General features: G+C 38.7%; 1 protein-coding gene across 1 annotated transcript; it reads right to left on the bottom strand.

Moving 5' to 3' along the window:
* Window positions 1-1,283: 1,283 nt before the first annotated feature.
* Window positions 1,284-8,127, bottom strand: LOC127943113 (GTPase IMAP family member 8-like). Its single transcript, XM_052539306.1, has 3 exons — window positions 7,539-8,127; window positions 3,375-4,007; window positions 1,284-3,159 (listed from the first exon to the last, which is right to left on the bottom strand). The coding sequence occupies exons 1-3, from the start codon at window positions 8,110-8,112 to the stop codon at window positions 1,958-1,960; spliced, it is 2,409 nt and encodes an 802-aa protein (XP_052395266.1). The 5' UTR covers window positions 8,113-8,127; the 3' UTR covers window positions 1,284-1,957.
* Between the last annotated feature and the right edge of the window lie 9,902 nt (window positions 8,128-18,029).

The following is an 18,029-nucleotide window of genomic DNA, read 5'->3' as shown; positions in this document are numbered from 1 at the left end:
ATAACGGGGAATCTCAAAAAGACATTTAACAGCCGACAGCGAACTCAAAACAGGAAACACTAATTATACACAGACAAATGCGATAACACACTAGACACACCTGGGATCAATTAAACATAGAAAACAACTGGAATCATATTGATAAAAATTGGAAACACCTAGAAAGAGATCAATAAACACACAAAACATGGGACAGAGTCTGACAGATACAGATTTCGATAAATTGTACTGTATTTTTTCAACATACCTTCTGATGGTGATTCAAGCTTATTTAGTGCTGTAACTAGTAGTAAAAAGGAAGAGATGATCACTTCAAGTGCCATTTGAACTGAGTCACTACAGCAATCCATAATGCTACATAAAACAGTGCTAAAACTGCATTTTATTGTTTGAATATAATAAAATTGACATCATTTAAAAGCTGGAATTTTGTCTTGCATCACATTGTCAGTGTCCTTTTAGATCTTAGATCTATTTTTTACAGAATGAGAAAACAGATTTGGAGTGTGAAAAATATGAAGGCAATTTATTTATTTTGTAATTAAGCTTTCCCACTCTGTACTGGTCTGCTTTATTTGCTCTGAGATAGATAGATTGATAGATAGAACCTGTTGCTGTAATAACAAACACAACTTTCACACACATCTACATTTGTATGTAAGTTCCGGAACTTTCGGGGGCGGGACTTGGACGCTAAACATCCTGATTGGTTGAGTTCACGCAGCATTGGTTGAGTGCAACCACCATTTATTCTGATCATTTTCAAAATATTACTGTTATTGTGTCATGAAATATCATTTTATAAGTATTTCAGGCGAGAATGTAGTTATTTAAAACTCAAATTTGTTGTTTATTTCTAAACACAGCGCCTATTTAAAAAAAAAACCCAAATTGCCGGTCTCGAGGCGGCTAGCTCCAAGCGATCAGCAGGAGCTCAGTCCTCATGTATCCGCCGAGAGCTGCCTCACCTCGGCTAGACCTTCTGATGTGTGCCACTGGCTCTGATGTCTCTTTAGTGGTAAAACATAACATAATTTGTTTTGGGTAAATCTAACAGGTTATCTTTGGGCTATATTCAATTTATCTATATGTTAAAATAAAAATAAAAAATATATAATATTTCGTTTCATTGTAATGACTGTATATATACACATATCCCTGAACTAAGTACATTTCTGCAGCTGTTATTATTTTTAAATGAAAACGAAAGGAGGCAGTGGTATTTGATATCCTATTTCATTTTATTGTAAATATACAGAGAGGAAAAATGCAGTAGCCAAAGTGAGCTGACTGAAGTTATCAAGTACGCTGCTGTTTGCAGATTTACTGGATTTGCGTCGTCGCGGAAATCACACTCCCAATTCCAATGCACAAAGTCTGAACTACAGAGGATGCAGGTCCAAAATCAGCGTACTTTGTATTGAGAAACACACGCAGACCTACATCACCAGTCTATTTGCCTAATCTTCCTGGTACTTTAGACCGCGGTGGAAACGCAGAAAGCTACAGGTCTGGGGGGAAAAATGTTCCTGGGAAAAAAAGTTCCTGGTACAAATCTTCTGGGTGATTTCGGTGGAAACGGTGGAAATCAGTTCAGAATCAATCACCAAAAGAATCAGTTCGGTTCAGATGCTCTGTGTGTCAGTCTGCTTCACAGAGAATCACGCGTGTGCAGTATCATCAGCTCCTCGGTTCTCCTCGCGTCCGACAGAAACGGTTCTCGGTTCAGTGTACTGGTGATCTGAAAACCGATGCAACCGGTTTTTGACTCGAGAACAAGAAACGCTCTGGCAGTGGGCGTGTACTTTCATTATCTGGCTCTGCTGCACAAATTTTCCCCAGACCTTCATTTAAGACTGGCCTTTATTTGTCCATGTTGACCACGCCCCCGGCCACCATAAGAGGCCCGGAGTTTATTTGACTACCGGTTTTTATTTGAGGAATTACGGTATTCTCCCTAAAATCCTGTTCTCTTTCTTTCTTGATCATGATTATCTCTTTCTTCCTCCATTTTCATGTTCATTCTCTTTATCTCTTGTTGAAGATTCTGGTAATATTCATCCCATGTTTCCTGTTCTTTCTTTCTCCTTCTCTGTTCCTCTTCTTCTCTTCTCTTTCTGTCTTTATCGTGATTCTGCCTTTCTTCCTCCATCTTCATGTTCATTCTTTCTATTTCTTCTTTAAGTCTCTGATTATAATCCCACATTGCCTGTTCTCTTTTTCTCCATTTCTCATCCTCTTCTTCTCTTCTTAGTCTTTCCTGTTGTTTTTCTTTCTCCAATTCCTCTCGGTCTCTCTTTAGCTCCTCTCGTATCTTTCTCTCTTGATCCTCAACATCTTTAATTACTCTTCTATAACGTTCTTCTCTCTCAATAAATTCTTCTCTTCTCTTTCTCCCTTTCTCATGATTCTGTTGTTCTTCCTCCATCTTCATCCTCATTCTCTTTATCTCTTCTTCATGTTTCATCATCAGTTCTTCTTTTTCTCTGTTCACTTGCTCCACTTTCTTCATCAGTATGTTCTTCTGTTGTTCTTGTATTTCTCTCTCCATCTCTCTGAACATCTTACATGAGTAGTAACTCTCTCCGTTTTCTTTCACCATGTTGTCTATCTTCTGCAGTAGATCAGTCACCTGTGTTCGGTCTCTATTCTCATTATTGAACACATGGAATCTGTTTCCACACGCTTCAATCAGTTCATTTAAAGCAGATCCAGGTTCTCCCAAAAACTGTTCAATGATTTTGTTCTTCAGAAAATCTCCTCTGGTGAAGAGCACCATGGTGTACTTTAAAGAGTTTTCACCAAACATCTCTTGGATGATTTTAAATGATTTTTCCTCTTCTTGAGTGAATCGTCCAAGTGGAATCAGTAAGAGAAACACATGTGGTCCAGGCAGGATCATGGAGATGCAGTTTCTGATTTCTCTCTGGATTCCTTCATTACTGAGTTCAGTATCAAATAGTTTTGGAGTGTCGATCACAGTGATGTGTCTACCGTTGATTTCAGCTGTTTCTCTCTGACACTCTTTAGTAACAGATGTTTGAGAAATATCTGAAATAAATGTGTTTCTTCCTAAAATTGTGTTTCCTGTTGAACTTTTCCCAACTCCAGTTTTCCCAAGCAGCACAATCCTCAGATCATCTTCTCTTTCACTTGAATCTAAAGATAGATCAAATAAAAGTGTACATATTTAAGTGAATATTTTAAATTATCCAGATCGTCAGAGAATATTTTATATATTTTATTCTGAAGCATCATGTGCTGATTATATTATTTCTTTTGAACTCAGAATATAAATGTATTGTTTTACAAGTCTGTGTAGACTTCAGCAATCATGAAAAGTGATTAATCAATGCATGTTTTCTGATCATTACCTTGTGACTGAAACCACGTCTCTAATGAATGGACTCTCTTCTTCATTTCTTCTAATTTCTGCAGTTTATCCATCTGTGTCTCCATCAATGTCTCTGTGGAGAAACGAACACCACTATTTTCCTCAACCATCTGCTCCAGTTTCTCCATCAACTCAGACACTTGTGTGTTCAGGCCGATGAAATTGTGTCGTCCTCCAAATCTCTCAATGACAGACTGTGTTTCTTCATTGAGTTCTTCTGTCTGATGCTCTGAATTCTGCTTTATGAGGATCATGATGTGTTTGTTGACTCTTGAGCTGAAGATCTTCTGGATCTCCTCTATTTCTGCTCTGTCTTCATTATTAAGTGGAGCATCAGGAATGATGAGGATGAACACATGAACTCCAGGATGACAGAGAGACACACAGCGGTGAGTCTGACGCATCACTTCCTCCTCTGAGAGCTCAGTGTTAAACAGAACTGGAAGCTCCACCAGACTTATCAGACGTCCATCAAGCTCCACGTCTCTTCTCACACACTCTGAGATCAGCTCTGATCTTCTCTCGCTCTGCTTCAGGATCAGGTTTGATATGAAGGATTTTAATTCTCTGTTACTCCCACACACAAGCAGATTCAGCTTCACACCATCTGGATCTTGGCAAAGGAATAAACTTGTTTAAATAATACTGCATTCACATCATGTCTGAAATACACTTGTCTGGCTACAAAAAGTGTTTACAAGCTGGCCATGCAGTATGTCCAAACTTTTGTATGCTACTGTGAGTGTTAGCACAGAACGCAATTAGTAACATTTCTTTGATTTGTCTGTTGACCAATTTTGAATCTGTGAATTTTGAAAATGTAGTGCAGTGGGCTTACCACAAAAAGACCAGTCATTCCACTAGGAACAAGAACATTGCAGAAGCTCATCCTTCCCGAAGGAGGTTTTGGAAGCACTTACACATGTGAACAACCATCAAGGAGCATATGGAAGATTAGAGGTGATTGTAACCCTCTTGGAAACTAGCAGGAAGTCTGCTGGGGAAACACAGGCTCCGAGTCTATACTATGGAACCCAGCCCTCTACTCAATAGGGTCTTTGATATGGATTCTATAGAGCGGTTTTAGCAAGCCTACCTGAAGCCAGGGCCCCTCAGTGCTTCTACCCATTTGAGGCAAGAACACAGGAGGATACCAACTCCACACAAAGGCTATAGAATCTAGCAAACTTGTTGGGGGTCGCCCAGCCCACAGCTCTACAAACATCTGCAAGCGAGGCACCAAGAGCCAGTGCCCAAGAGGATGCATAAATTCTAGTAGAGTGAGCCCACAACCTGAACAGGCAGGGCACACCTCATGCCTCATGAGCCAGGGTGATTGCATCGACTATGCAGTGGGCCATTCTCTGCTTAGAGCAAGGGTTTTCAACCTTGGGGTGGGGGGTGCATCAGTTAATTCAGAAATTCCCTTGAGGATTCATAAATATATAAGTTACACCATTTTTAGCCATCCAGAAGGGGGCAATCTGACTCCCGCTGCTATTCGACAGAACAGAGTTGGCTCGAGTATAAATAATGCTTATTGACAGTGTAAGATGATTTACGGTTAGCCATGTCGGTAATCCAACCATGGATTGTTGTTATTTCAGAAACATGCTCAGCCATCACATTGAATCAGGTAAACTGGTTATATATTTATGTTTCAGTATAATTACGCACACTATACCAGGGGCAGTTCTAAACCCTTTTTAGGTGGGTTTCAGCCCCCATCTGTCACCTTACCCCCCAAAAACTATCTTAATGATCAGGCCAGTGCTGCTTCCTCAAGAAAGTTTTTCATTCTCACTTGTTTTGAGTCTTGTCAGTTTAAACACTAAAATAAATTTAAGCCTAAGACATCTCAATGCGGTACTCACATGCTGTGATAAAGTATTTCTTATGGTGTTATTTTACTGATAAATGTCGACAGCACATTATTGTGGTGCAAAAACACATTAATACAATGCGCGAGCGCAAATCTCTTCACTCAAGCACAGATTTTCTTTGCTCTCGCACAAAACCAGATGCGCGAGGCATGGAAATGCTTCCCAAGGAAAACCTAAATATAAACAAAAAAGAGATGTAGTAAAACAAAGTAACTACAATAACCAGTTTATGTAAAAACAAAAATACAACAATAAAAAAAAATCAAGGAAAGGCACTGCACAAATCTGTTTTGAGACTACTTTTCAAAAAAGTGCATAAAACCTATGACAACTTTTAATTCAGGTGCGAAAATAATTAATATATATGGCGCATGAGCACAGAGAGATCTGAGCATGCACAGAAGACAGGAGAGACACGTTTTAAGTGCGCGCACTCTCTCTGGGCGAGGGCAGCATATATCTGAGTGCACACCCCCGTTTTGTGTGAGTGCAAGGGAAATCCGCAGGCGAGGAGAAGGGCTAGGGCTGGGTCTGCTTCCTCCCGGGCAGCACTTGCAGGCCCACCACCTGATCCCTGAAGGGAGTAGTGGGAACCTTTGGGCACGTAGCCGGTCCGGGACACAGGGACCTTGAGAGTACCTACTGACCAAGAAGGTGAGGTATGGTCGCCCTGCCAGGTGGAAGTGGTATTAGGACACAGCTGCATCACAAATGACTGCTCCACAGGGGGGACCCCCATAGACCCCGTATATATAGGAGTTAGCAGGTCGGTTTCTGGGATAAAAAGGTGCCATCCACAACCTGTTAAGTCCCTCATGCACCTCTGGGAGGAATGGCACTAGTGTGGGGCACTGAAAACAAGTGTGAACCCCGTAAATAACCAATCGTCCAACCTTGAGGTGAAGGTCTCCACTCGAGCCCTACCCTCACAGTGACCTGGGTAAGCATAACTGTTATTTCCGGATCTGATTCAGGCATTGCTACCGTCCCGGAGGACAGCTGCGCAGCCGAATCTTCCTCTCCAGAAAGCTCTGGCTCACCCTCATATGCAGTGATCAACATCCGGTCACCTGGAGAAGCGCCAAGGGATACTTCTGGTATGCTCTTTGTAGGGGGCCCAGCACACTCCATTGGCAGCTCAACTGTTTGCAGCTGAGTGCAAGAGGAGCTATTGTCGCCCAAGGGTTGAATCCTGGCACATGGTACTTCAATACTTCATACTTTTCTTGCTGGATCTGTCCACTGGTCTTTTTTGGGGTGTTTTTGCTTTTATTATGACAGGACAGTGATGAGACATGAAGTGAAAAGTGGGGGAAAGTGGGAGAGAGGGGGGACTGGATCGGGAAAGGCTGGCGAACACTCTGAACACCCAATGTGTTGGGCACTATATGTTGGCACACTGCCTATTAAGCTATTGGTACCAACTGTCCACTGCTTTTGGCATGGTTAACCACCAAATCCTCCTGTCAACCCTATTTGCAAATGGCATATCAGGAGCTGCATTCCAGTGGTTCGACCCTCATGGTGTCTTGGAGAGGTGAGTTGTCCAAGTCAACACATCTAGCTACTGGGGTGCTTCAGGGCTCAGTTCTTGGACCAATTCTCTTATCTGTCTACATTGCATCACTAGGATATCTTATTCAGAAACAGATATTTTCATATCAATGCTATGCTGATGATACTCAACTCTACCTCTCATTCCATCCTGATGATCTGATGATAGCTGCTTGTAACTCAGAATGTCTTACAGACTTTTCTTGCTGAATGAAAAAACATCACCTTCAGCTTAACCTTACCTTAACCTTAAGACAGAACTGCTTGTGGTTTCAGCGAACCCAGCACTTCATCACAATTTATCAGTCCAGGTAGATGCATCAACCATAATTCCTTCATGAACAGCCAGAAACCTTTCAGTTATAATTGATAATCAGCTGAATTTTACAGACCACATTGCTAGAACTGCCTGGTCCTGGATTCCTTGTTCAATAAAATGGCAGTAGAGGTAGCCGAACATCAAAACAAGGGAAGTTGCTAAAGGCTGGAATACACTACTCAACTTCTAAATCTAAACAGACTTTAAAACACTGGGTGAAAATCTGGGTTTAAGATTATATTTTGGATTCCTTTTTTCTCTTTAAAATAGTTATGTGTAAAAAAAAAAAAAAAGAGTATTTTTTTATGTGTGGTTGACCCAGTAAAGATGTACTATACTGTAAACAAACTGTAAGCTTATTACAATGTTTTCACGAACTGCCACTTACCCAGTGTCTTGATCTTTTCCTGTAACTCGTCGATTTCATTGTCTCTCACTCTCAGTTTCTCCTCTAGTTCATGTCTGACTCTCCTCTCTGGAGCTCTCATATACATCCGAAGAGAATAGGGTTCAGTCTTCATACAGTCTATACAGTCAAACAGGTCTGAGATCTGTTCTGAGTTTCTCTGGTCCTTTAACCCCATCACATCACACCAACTCCCACAGAGTCTCACAGCCTTCTGAGATTCTGTGGAAGCTACAAAATCAGTTACATTTTTGTCAACAGTGAGTTCAGTAATGAAAAGCACCATGGAATGCACTTTTGAGTAAAATATATTTTTGATCTTCTCCATTTCTGCTCTGTCTTCATCAGTAAGTGGAGTGACAGGAGTAACGAGGATGAAATGATGAACTCCAGGATGACAGAGAGACACACAGCGGTGAGTCTCCCGCATCACTTCCTCTTCTGAGAGACGAATGAGAACCGGAAGCTTTATTACACTGATCTGCCGTCCATGAATCATTCCATCTTTCTTTTGACAAACTTTGCTCATCTCTTTCTGAGGTGAAAGGTTATTCATTGGTTCATTTATTATCCCTCTAAATATTTTAGACACTGAGCTTTTGAGTGTTGAATTATTTCCACACAGCACAATGTTTAGCTTTTCTTTTCCAGTAGTCGTCACTGAAACAAGATTTAGAGAGAGCGGACTTAATTCAGGTTTGGTACCAAATGGTGCTTTGGTACTTCCTTAAACAACATCAAAAGATATTACAGATATTGTACAATATGAGTAAATTACAATATTTTTTATTAACTAAAGGCTACCTTGTCAATGTCTTAATTCTCTATTAAAAAAAGAAGTTGTTTTTTATTAAATTTTTTACATTTCACACAGTAGTGCTTTATCCATAGTGTTTATCTATCATTTCCTGTTTCAACAGCACTGTACCGATTACAGGACAAAAATCATCACCTCCATCATCAGAAATGTTACAGAGGAGAAATTCTTCATGTTCTTCCTTGAGCTGCTTCTCTATCCTTCTGAAGATCTCAGAGCACCATCTTGAGTTTATTGTATTAAACCTAAAATGTCCTCCTCCACACTCTCTTATTAAATTACGAATGGCATTATTCCTAGAAGTAAATATTGATCCACGTGTCTCTTCATCAGTAGTCAGCACTATAGTGTGTTTCATGGCCTGCTCACTGAAGAGGTTCAGCACAGTTTTCACTTTCTGTCTGTCCTCTTTATTGAAGTCCTTATACTGCAGTATGAGTATGAACCCATGAGGTCCTGGAGCAGACAGAAACACACACTCTCTCACTCTCTCTATTATCCGATGGTGTGGGAGATTCGGCTGGAGCAGGAGAGGAGTGTTTATAACTGTGATGTGTCTCTCCTCCACAGCTCCACTGATTCTCACACTGTGCTGCTGTGTATAAGTTGCAGGTTCTCTGTTAAACGATGTTGTACCAAGTAAAGTGTTTGCCACTTGGCTGTTTTCTGATCCATTTTTTCCTAGCAGAACAATCCTCAGATCACCCACTGAAAAAGAGCACAAGGGACACACACACACTGGTTTCCATGTTTTTTGGATTCCTTCCATAGATGTAATGGTTTTTCGGTAGCACTTTAGTTTACAGCCCTGTTTCTCATGTACATTTTATTGTATGTACTTATTATAGTAATTACAATAACTATGTAATAACTAGGTACTAACCCTGAACCTACCCCTAAACCTAACCCTACCTAATGTCGTTACCTTGTATTACCAGAACTTTCCCAGATAAATACACTGTAAGTACACTATAAGTACATGTAATGTAAGTACACATACTGTAAAATAAAGTGCAACCAGTTTTCTATTGTATTTTCTCTCTTTAACATAACCCTAGTCCCTAACCCTAACCCGCACAGAAAAAAACTATTCTGTATGATTGATAAGCTTGTTACCTCATGGGGACCAAACAATGTCCCCACAAAGACAGGAATTTTGGATATCGCAATCTTTGTCATCCTAATGTAGGCAATACCTGAACCACACACGTAATAACACACTATGATAAGAACTCTGCATTAAACTTTGTAACAAATGTATTGCTTGTTTTTAAGCATAAATATCGACCTGTCCTCCAACCAATACGTCGTATAGGTTGTTTTTCCAAATCCCTGAAATATGACCCATCAGAGCATAAACTACAATTGCGCCTCTGTTGACAAAAGGTAATTTTCATATTAAGTTTTTCTACTATTTTATTTGCGCTGTAATTCAGGTTTCGTGGTAGAGTATTGCGTTATATGATGAAATGTAATCATACTATCATGGGTTCGAACCCAGAGAACTCAAATGCTCATAAAATGCATATGTATATAAATCTAATTTTTGGATGATTTCTGGGAGGGTTAGGTTTAGGGGTGGGGTTAGGTGTGGTTATTGTAACGAATAAAGCCACCTAGTAAAATATGTACGAATTACTGTGAGATCGGTGTAAAAAGTACACACATTACATTTAAATAAACGTGCACTTTGATTGGTAATGACGTTATACGTCATTTCATGAGGACAGACGCAACATGATATTGTCATTAATTTTTGCCTGCTAGAATGCACTTAACGTAAATATAGGTCGTAATAAGGTGCTAACACAAACGACATATGTGGACGTTTTTTGTTGGAGGACAGGCTCCATTTGAAAGTAATTAGTTACAATATTACTGCATCTGATTTTTAGTCCGTTACTTTCACCAAAATAACCTGGAGACTTATGACTAGGCATTCTAAAATCAGTCATGGCCAAATGGTTAGAGAGTTAGGCTTGTAACCCAAAGGCCGCATGTTTAAGTAATTCTGGCAGGGATTGTGGGTGGCTTCAATACCACGACTGAGGTGAGACCCTTGAGCAAGGCACCCAACCTACGGAATGATTTTTGGGTCTTTATTATCCAATCAAACATTCTGTGTTTAAAAGTAAAACAAATTATTTTGTAATTACAAAATAAAATATTGCAAATAAAAGTATTCATAAGGCTCAAAAATAAAGAAATTGATTAAAAAATATTTGAGGTACATAAATCTTTGAAATTGTTGTTTTTCTTCAAGAAACCACAAATTTTGCTCTCTTCTCTGGCGTCTTTTTTTAAGGGGTCTAAATCTTTTGTTTGCGAGATGAAAAGTTTTACTTGTAAGTGAAGCTGTCTCTCAGTGGGCGGTCTCAACTCACCAGGATGAAGGGCCTTTTTCTATTGGTCACTCTCAGTTGAAGTTGCAGATTGACAAGATTTGATTAGCCAACAGTATAGCTAACTGCCAGAGCCCCCAATAGTAAAGCATCAGGAAAATAATTTCAGAGATTATAGATTATTATAGCTCCAGTGAAGTAAGGTGAGTAACGCACATCAAATAACTAGCTAATTTGGCGGGTTTTGATTAATAAATTATGACCGTATGCACACTCAAGTCTATTTGCGGCACTTCACAACTGTAGTCTGCCATTCAGTTTTCTAAAATACAATGATTTGGGACCATTGTCTGTAGATTCTGACTTCACCCTAGTCTAGAGAACTGTATATTGGGCATTTTAATAACAGCTTTTTTTGTACTATCTTTAAGACCTGTTCAGTGACAATTGCCAAACCTATTACTTCAACAGTAAGGACTGATATTCAGGACTTGTCAGCTAGTACCACTGTAGCCTTGCAAAGACTTTGCTTTGAAGACCTTTTAATTAACTAACTTCCACATTTCAATATGTCCCTGACTTCTAAGGGGTGTTTTTATTTTTGACTACTCCAAACAGCCTAGAATCGTATTAGTACAACATCATATTTTTATTTTCTGTTTGCAGAAAAAAGATTTGGTGCTGATGGAGGGGGCAACATCTTCAAGGCAAAACCTTAGACCTGATGCAACATCGTCCAATGTCGCAACCACCCTCAGGAGGTACGCAAGCAAAAGCTAAATTGAACATTGAACAATTCTTATTTTAGAAAAATTGTCCTGCATATATTTTTATCTTTAATGTGTAGGCACTTGAAGACCAGTACCCAATATGCACAGGAACATTGCCAGTTTGCCAGTAAACCACCATTAATATTTTTCAATCTTACTATTCCCTGCCAGCTGAGAGCACCATTGACTGACAGCCAAAACACTGACCTAAAATTACTCGATGTGAAGAGTATCAGTCACATGGGGTTAGTTTTTATGATACGTGTATGTAAATTAATTTTTTTACTTCAGATGTGTTCTGCAATGTTTATGATACTTTCGGACAGGATACTCTTTTAGGTAGTGACTGAAACAGGTGACTGCTCAAACACAAAATGTATTTCTTTATGTATGTAATTACGTAGGAAATATTAAACATGAAAACAGTATATATCTAGTATATGTATCTGAAAATGATTTGGATATACAACACATATTACAATACAATCATGTAAGGAACACACAAATGTTTCAAGTTGACACACCATAATATTACTCTCAGTGATTTGATGTACTTACTGTTATGACGGTCAGATTCTGGACTTCTGTGTGCTTTTGTTGGTGGAAAAATAAGTATATAAATAAATAACACACACATACACACACACACACAGAGAGAACAGATGGTTTAACCATTATAAATTATCAAGAATTTGTGCACATAAATTTGAGTAAAAAAAAAAAAGTTTAGAATCTCTTTGGTGTTCAGTGCCACTTTTAAACGTAAGTGTAAGAGTGCAGTGAAATATTTAACACACCAAACAAGATAAATAAAATAGCCTACCATTTACATTACATTTTTAAGACACCTTTATCCAAAGCGATTTACAGTGCATTCAGGCTATTTTTTTTTTTTTTTTAATTTACCAGTTTGTGTGAACCCTGGGAATTGAACCCACAACCATTTGCTCTGCAAACACAATGCTCTGGCTAATGGCTAATACATGAAAATGTGTGTATGTAAGTTTATTCTTACCTGAAGTCATTCCTTAAACCTTACACCTTAAAATAAAAATCGTAAGAATAATTCTGAAAGATGAGAACTAACCAAAAAGTGATTTATAATTTACTGAAATGAAACATCTTGCATCCATTCATTTTCCTTCTTTTAAAACAGAAATGAGATAGGGAAGATGTGGTTTCTTCTCTAACTGTTTCTTTTATTCTTCTTGCTGAAGTGACATTTTGTCTTATTTATTGTGTGCTTTGTCAGTTTCGTTTCGTTTTATTAACTGCGGTTTTGACCATGTTAGAAGACAAAACACAGTTTAAAGATAATAAAAGGGTATGAAAGAAAGAACTGTATACCTAACAAAACACTGTGCTTATGCCTGTGTGTTTTACTATACAGACATAATTTGTATAATCACTTATATATAACTTCTTTTTATAGTTATTTTAGTTTTGTTTTATTGCAAAACAAGTTTTCCGGGGTGGGATTCTATAATTTTAGAAATGCATCTGCAGAGAGGAGTACAGCAGTTTATACACATGACCATGGGCTGTGACATTAAATTTAATTGCCAAGTGTGCTTTCACACAAGGAATTTGTCTTGATGACAGAAGCTTCCAGTACACAGACAGGTTGACAAGTGACAAGACACAGATAACAAAATAAAAAATAAGTGAGTAAAAATAAATACGTAAAACAATAGACAAAGAGACAGTAAACACTACACTGTATGTACAGATGTGCTATATACAAATTATGCAAGGGAATATGAATAGATGTAAGATTTATTCAATTAAATTTTCAGTTCAAGTTTATTTGTATGGTGTTTTTCAATGCTACACATCGTTGCAAAGCAGCTCATGTTCTTCCTAAAAATAAATTTAGCTTATCAGTGGTGACTCAGTTAATGTACAATGCAGAAATGTACGGAAAAATAAATTAACGACAATCAAACAGATTATGAACACTATTAACAACAATTATTATATGTTACGAACAAACTTATAGCAAAGTTTGTTAGTTCTGTTTGTTGATTCAGGGTTAGCATCATCTGAGGTCCTCTGAGGGTCAGCATCATCTCTTCTCAGGTGTTCTGGATCCAGACTGGAGCTTGTGTAAATCCTAGTTACCACGGGATGAAGATCCCAGCAGAAACAGAGAAACAAATAGAGACATCATTAGCATAGCTGCTGTTTGAACCAAGTAAAATTAATTAGTTTAAACCAAGCTAAAGAATAGTAATGTACATTTGATCAGATACAACTGCAGTCACAAATTATGAGATACATTTTTCGAATGCTTGGCGAAAGAGATGTGTTTTTAATCTAGATTTAAACAGAGAGAGTGTGTCTGAACCCCGAACATTATCAGGAAGGCTATTCCAGAGTTTGGGAGCCAAATGTGAGAAAGCTCTACCTCCTTTAGTGGACTTTGCTATCCTAGGAACGACCAAAAGTCCAACGTTTTGTGACCAATTTTATGTCTAATATTATCAATTTTATAAGTAAAGTAGTTCATAAAGTCATTACTGCTGTGATGTTGGGAAATGTCCTACACTTGTTGATGCTTTATTTTTCGTTAATTTAGCCACTGTATTGAATAAATACCTGGGTTTATATTTGTTTTATTCTAAAAGAGATGAAAAGTCATCACATCTAGCAGTTTTTAATGCTTTTCTGTAGGATAGGTTACCATTGCGCCAAGCAATACGAAATACCTCTAGTTTTGTTTTCCTCCAGCTGCGCTCCATTTTTCGGGCTGCTCTCTTTAGGGTGCGAGTATGCTCATTATACCATGGTGTCAAACTATTTTCCTTAACCTTACTTAAGCGTAAAGGAGCAACTGTATTTAAAGTGCTAGAAAAGAGAGAGTCCATAGTTTCTGTTACATCATCAAGTTGTTCTGAGGTTTTGGATATGCTAAGGAATTTGGATACATCAGGAAGATTACTTACAAAGAAGTCTTTTGTGGTAGAAGTGATGGTTCTTCCATACTTGTAACAAGAAGTAGAATTTACAATTTTAGCTGCTCAAAAGTTTGCAAAAAACTAAATGATCTGAGATATCATTGCTTGGCTGCATAATTTCAACTCTATCAACATCAAATTCCATGTGACAGTATTAAATCTAGAGTATGATTTCGGCAAAGAGTAGGTCCTGAAATGTGATGTCTAACACCAATAGAGTTCAGAATTTCTATAAATGCTGATCCCAATGCATCTTTTTCATTATCAACATGGATATTAAATTAACCAACAATTAAAACTCTATCTGCAGCCAGCACTAACTCGGATATAACTTAGAGAGATAATGAATATACCCAAGTTAGTGCCGGCTGCAGATAGAGTTCTAATTGTTGGTAATAGTGCTCTAGATTTAATACTGCACAATCTGATTTCTCCCAAGGATTTTTTCTCCATTCTGTCACCGATGGAGTTTCGGTTCCTTGCCGCTGTTGCCTCTGGCTTGCTTAGTTGGGGTCACTTAATTTACAGAGATATAATTGACTTGATTGCAAATGATTGCACAGACCCTGTTTAAACTGAACTTAGCTGAATGATGACATCACTGAATTCAATGATGAACTGTCATTTTGCATTATTGACACACTGTTTTTCTAATTAATGTTGTTCAGTTGCTTTGACACAATATTTTTTGTTTAAAGCACTATATAATAAAGGTGACTTGACTTGATTAAATTATAGACAGATTTAACCAGAGTTTAGGTTTACTTAAAATGTATACAAAATTATTATATTTTGTTTTTTGGATATGTACTTTGTTAACCCTCTTGTCTACAAGGTAGCTGTTTCAAATGCAATACAGCTTATAAAAATAATGACTATTGCAAATGTCCAAAAGCACAGACTAAAATGATGATACATGTTAAAAAATAATAGTAAAAAAAAAAACAGGCAAAATCACAGAGCAAAATAATAAAGGATTAAAAACATTTTACATGTCTAAAAACTATGTGACTGTGTGTTTCCAGATCCCTACTATCACTACCACTCGTAAACCACACATCACACAATGTAGACAGCGCAATCCTAACAACCTGCACACTTTGCCTATATCTGCTAATACACTACTTTCTTTTTCTATTGGTCTCTGGAATTGCCAGTCTGCTGTAAACAAAGCCGATTTCATTACTTCTATTATTAGTCATTCAAAGCTTAATCTCATGGCCCTAACAGAGACCTGGATCAAACCAGAGGACACTGCTAGACCTGCAGCACTCTCCAATAATTTCTCATTTTCCCACTCCCCCCGTTTGACTGGAAGAGTTGGAGGTACTGGCCTCACCTCTAATGACTGGAAATTTACAAATTTACCATCTTTAGGTAATAACAGCTCCTTTGAATCTCATTCAGTTTCTATTACCTACTCTCTTAAAATACATTTTGTAGTTGTCTATCGACCCCCAGGACCACTGGGTAACTTTTGGGATGAATTAGATGTGTTGCTCTGAACCTTTCCTGAGGATGATACTCCCCTAGTTATGCTTGTAGATTTTAACATCCCCCTAGATAAACCTCTGTATGCTGATTTACACACTCTGCTTGCCTCTTTTGATATCAACCGAGTGTCAACTACTGCTACTCACAAATCAGGCAACCAACTGGACCTTATTTATACATGAAACTGCTCTACTGATCATGTTCTGGTTACTCCACTGCACACGTCGGATCACTTCCTCCTCACTCTTAACCTCAACATGGTCCCTGACACATCACTTACCCCTCCACATGTCAACTTTTGACATAACCTACACACACTTTCACCCTCCCGGCTATCTGCAATGGTTTCATCTTCACTTCCTTCCCCTAAACTGTTTGCATCTTTGGGTGCTAACAGTGCTACTGATACTTTCTGCTCCACTCTTACATCTTGTTAAGACACTGTTTGCCCCTTATCTTCCAGGCCAGCCTGTACCACCCCTTCTGCCCCTTGGTTATCTGATGTTCTACGCGAACACCGTTCTAAGCTTAGAGCTTCTGAAAGGGTGTGGCGCAAGTCCAAAAATACTACTGACCTTATTGTGTATCAGTTACTCCTCTCTTCCTTCTCTGCTAATGTCTCCAGTGCTAAAATGACATACTACCATAACAAAATTAACTCTCGCATGCTTTTAAAAAAAAAATGTCCTCACTTCTTTGTCCTCCTCCTCCACCTCCTGCTTCATCTCTAATAGCTGACGACTTTCCAACATTTTTTCATTAATAAAATTAAACACATTAGTGCACAATTTTCCACACCACAATCAGTCAAGCACATATCACCAGCAAACTTACACTCATTTACATCCTTCTCTTCACTCTCTGAGGCAGAAGTCTCAAAACTCATCCTTTCTAATCACCCTACTACTTGCCCGCTTGATCCAATTCCATCTCATCTCCTTCAAGCCATTTCTCCTGCAGTTGTACCTGCACTCACTCACATCATCAACACTTCCCTCTACACTGGTGTTTTTCCCTCATCATTTAGACAGGAACGTATAACTCCACTACTTAAGAAACCCAATCTCAACCCATCTCTTTTAGAGAACTACAGACCAGAACTACAGACCAGTTTCCCTTCTTCCTTTCATTGCAAAAACACTTGAACGAGCTGTGTTCAACTAAGTCTCTACATTTCTCACACACAACAACTCCTTGACAGCAACCAATCTGGCTTCAGAAGTGGACATTCAACTGAGACGGCCTTGCTCTCAGTTGTTGAAGGCAAGAGCAGAATCCAAATCTTCAGTGCTTATCCTGATTGATCTGTCTGCTGCTTTTGACACGGTTAACCACCACATCCTCCTATCAACCCTACTGGCAAATGGCATCTCAGGAACCACACTTCAATGGTTTGAGTCTTACTTATCAGATAGGTCCTTCAAAGTATCTTGGAGAGGTGAGGTGTCCAAGTCTCAACATCTAACTACTGGGGTGCCCCAGGGCTCAGTTCTTGGACCACTTCTCTTCTCTGTCTACATGGCATCATTAGGTTCTGTCATTCAGAAACATGGCTTTTCATACCACTGCTATGCTGATGACACTCACCTCTACCTCTCATTCCATTCTGATAATCCGACGGTAGCTATTCGCATCTCAGCTTGTCTAACAGACATTTCTTCCTGGATGATGGACCATCACCTTCAACTCAACCTTGCCAAGACAGAACTGCTTGTGATTCCAGCAAACCCATTGTTTCATCACAATTTCACCATCAAGTTAGGCACATCAACCATAACTCCTTCAAAAACAGCCTGAAAACTTGGAGTTATGATTGATGACCAGCTGACTTTCTCAGACCACATTGCTAAAACTGTCCGATCCTGCAGATTTGCTTTATTCAACATCAAGAAGATCAAGCCCTTTCTTTGGGAACATGCTGCACAACTCCTTGTTCAAGCTCTTGTTCTGTCCAGGCTGGACTATTGCAATGCCCTCTTGGCAGGTCTTCCAGCCAATTCTATCAAACATTTACAATTAATCCAGAACGCGGCAGCAAGATTAATTTTTAATGAGCCAAAAAGAATACACATCACACCTCTGTTTATCAATTT

This window comes from Carassius gibelio, chromosome A22 (assembly GCF_023724105.1).
Source record: "Carassius gibelio isolate Cgi1373 ecotype wild population from Czech Republic chromosome A22, carGib1.2-hapl.c, whole genome shotgun sequence".
Taxonomy (NCBI): Eukaryota; Metazoa; Chordata; class Actinopteri; order Cypriniformes; family Cyprinidae; genus Carassius; species Carassius gibelio.
Note: the sequence above shows the minus strand (reverse complement) of the source record. Positions and strands in the feature narration are given on the sequence as shown.